Source organism: Gopherus evgoodei, chromosome 1 (assembly GCF_007399415.2).
Source record: "Gopherus evgoodei ecotype Sinaloan lineage chromosome 1, rGopEvg1_v1.p, whole genome shotgun sequence".
NCBI lineage: Eukaryota > Metazoa > Chordata > Testudines > Testudinidae > Gopherus > Gopherus evgoodei.
Window position 1 is genome coordinate 1,001,959 of NC_044322.1, and position 2,822 is coordinate 1,004,780.

Genomic DNA, 2,822 nt, shown 5'->3' on the forward strand with positions numbered 1-2,822 from the left:
GTGCAGTCTGGATCACGCAGTATCCAGAGTGCTCAGGAAGAGTGAGGACTGGAACTGCAGAACAGCTCTACAGTTTTTCCCCTGATTCATAGATGTTTAACCGGAGATGGAACAGTGAAAAGTCAGGTATAATGGGAAACAACATCCACATTCTTTCTCTTTATTGACTCTGTCAAGAGGAAATCTGAGGTCGGAGCAGACACCAATACAGCTCTTTATAAGCAAACATCACACTGGTCCACTGGCTCTCCATGAACACAGACATATTGTAAAAGCTGCTACCTGCCTTGGTCTCTCTCCTTCCCCCACTGTGTTAGGCTCCCTCACCAGCCCCTCTCCCATTCTTCCAGGCCTTATACCATGTCTGAACCTCTCTTTATAGAGTGGAGTTCACTAGATCGTGTCATCTCAGATGTAAGGTCCTGAGTAGAATACGTGCTCGTGGCCTGTGTTTTTCATCTCTCATGTCACTGGCCCTGGAGCCAAGTGATGGACTGACCCTTCATTTGAAGAATACCCTGATTATCCTCGCATGAAGGTGTTTGTTTTTCATGCTGTACACAATTGGGTTCATAAGTGATGGGACAAACAAACAGAAGTATCCCAGGAGAAGGCTGAGCAATGGAGGAGAGCCCTTCCCAAATCTGTGTATCACACCCAAGCCAATCCGTGGTGTGTAGAAGAGGAGGACAGCACAGAGGTGGGAGACACATGTGTTCAGGGCTCTAAGGCACTCCGCATGGGACGTGACTTTCAGCACTGTTTTGAGGATCATAACATACGAGAGGAAGATGAACAGTGAATCCAACCCTACCACTGTAACTGTAAGGAAGAAGCCATAGATGTAGTTGACTATGATGTCTGAACAAGCCGTCTTAATAACGTCCTGGTGCAGGCAGTAGCAATGGGAGAGGACATTGGCTCGACAGTATTGGAACCGTTTAAGGAGAAAGGGGAGTGGGAATATTAAAGACACCCCTCTTAGCCCAAACACCAGTCCCATCTTTCGAAGTCTTGGCAGGGTTAAGATAGAAGCATATCTCAATGGGTTACAGATAGCAACAAAGCGATCAAAGGCCATCAACAGGAGTACTGATGATTCAATGAATGAAAGTGAGTGAATGAAGAATAGCTGGGCAAAACAAGCATCCAGACTGATCTCCCTAGAGTTAAACAAAAATATACCCAGTGTTGTAGGCATGGTGGCTATCGACAAGGCAAGGTCTGTGATGGCCAACATGGAAAGGAAAATGTACATGGGCTCATGGAGGCTTGGATCTGTTTTTATAATGAACAAAATGACTGAATTTCCTACTATTGAAATAACATACATTAAGCAGAAGGGGACAGAGATCCAGAGATGGACGTCTTCCTGCCCAGGTATCCCGGTGAGAAGGAACACAGCAGAGCTGAATTCAGTGTCATTGACAGCTAACATAATGTCCTGAATAGGTCTAAGGAGTTTTGAAATATCCTTCCTGAAAGAAAAAAAATCGCATGAGACTAGATATTTAACGAGACATCTTTCTGATCTCAGTGCAAGTCTAGAGACTCCCAGGAGCTTAAGGAAGATAAGCTAAAGCATGGTCTTGGATATGCACCATCGATAGAAACATAGGCATTGCCAGACTAGATCAGACCTGTAGTCCATCTGGCCTCGAATCAAATGCTCAGTAGCAGATAGTTCAGAAGAAGATGAAAGAATCCCTGAAATAGGCAGCTATGAGATAACCTGCTCCCAAGGAAAGTTTCTCCCCGAGGCCCACTAATTAGACGTATATTGTAGTATAAATTAGGAAGGCTTAGAGCCCTTCTGAGAGCTTTTTTATTAAGTCTTCACTAGTGTAATTGGATTTTCTGCTTACTCATATAAAGATCCAGTCCCTGTTTGAAACCTGTTAAGCTCTTGGGCCTATTGATATTCTTAAGCAAAAGTCAAAATTTAGCCTACAACTAAGATAAAAAACACAGAACAAGCAAGAATGTTTTAGTAGAATTTAGTAGCAAGGACATTGACAATTGTAAACAATTGATAAGCTTATATGGTCAATGCCTGCCTAGTAACTCAGCTCCTAGAACAGAACAAACTCTCCCTTCATAGCTCACCGGATATCTGTAAGCACTCATCCCTACCCACCCATCCCGCCTCCTTCTCCCAAAAGGTAGTCATAAACTTTTGATGCAATTAGGATAACCTCTTTATGGGCGTACTGTTCCTATTTTTATCTTTGTTCAGGGTTCTCTCTTGATTTGTAATGTTTGTTTCTGTATGAACAAATAAGTGCAAATGAATCAATAAGAAAATGTATATAACTGGCCTCTATGTCACCATATTTTTGAAGCTGCTTTTGAGTCTTCCCGGAACTGTGAACAAACCCCCTTCAATATTGTCTGTGCTTGCCTGATTCTTGTAGGGGGGAGAATATTTTTGCCTAACAATATCTTGTGGTTGGGAGTTCCACAGCCTACTTGAGCACTGTGTGATTTTACAGTTGTGACTCATAGACTAATAGACTCATAGACTTTAAGGTCAGAAGGGACCATTATGATCATGTAGTCTGATCTCCTGCACAATAGAGGCCACAGAATCTCACCCACCCACTCCTGTAACAAACTCTTAACCTATGTCTGAATTACTGAAGTCCTCAAATCGTGGTTTGAAGACCTCAAGCTGCAGAGAATCCTCCAACAAGTGACCCATTCCTCATGCTGCAGAGGAAGGCTAAAAACGTCCAGGGCCTCTGCCAATCTGCCCTGGAGGAAAATTCCTTCCCGACTCCAAACATGGTGATTCGTTAAAACTTGAGCATGTGGGCAAGACT

At 43.3% G+C, this 2,822-nt stretch overlaps 1 protein-coding gene across 1 annotated transcript; it reads right to left on the reverse strand.

The window, feature by feature from the left end:
• Positions 1 to 502: 502 nt before the first annotated feature.
• LOC115645543 (olfactory receptor 51G2-like) lies at positions 503 to 1,438 on the reverse strand. Its single transcript, XM_030550376.1, has one exon. It carries the CDS (start codon positions 1,436 to 1,438, stop codon positions 503 to 505), a length of 936 nt encoding a protein of 311 aa, XP_030406236.1.
• Between the last annotated feature and the right edge of the window lie 1,384 nt (positions 1,439 to 2,822).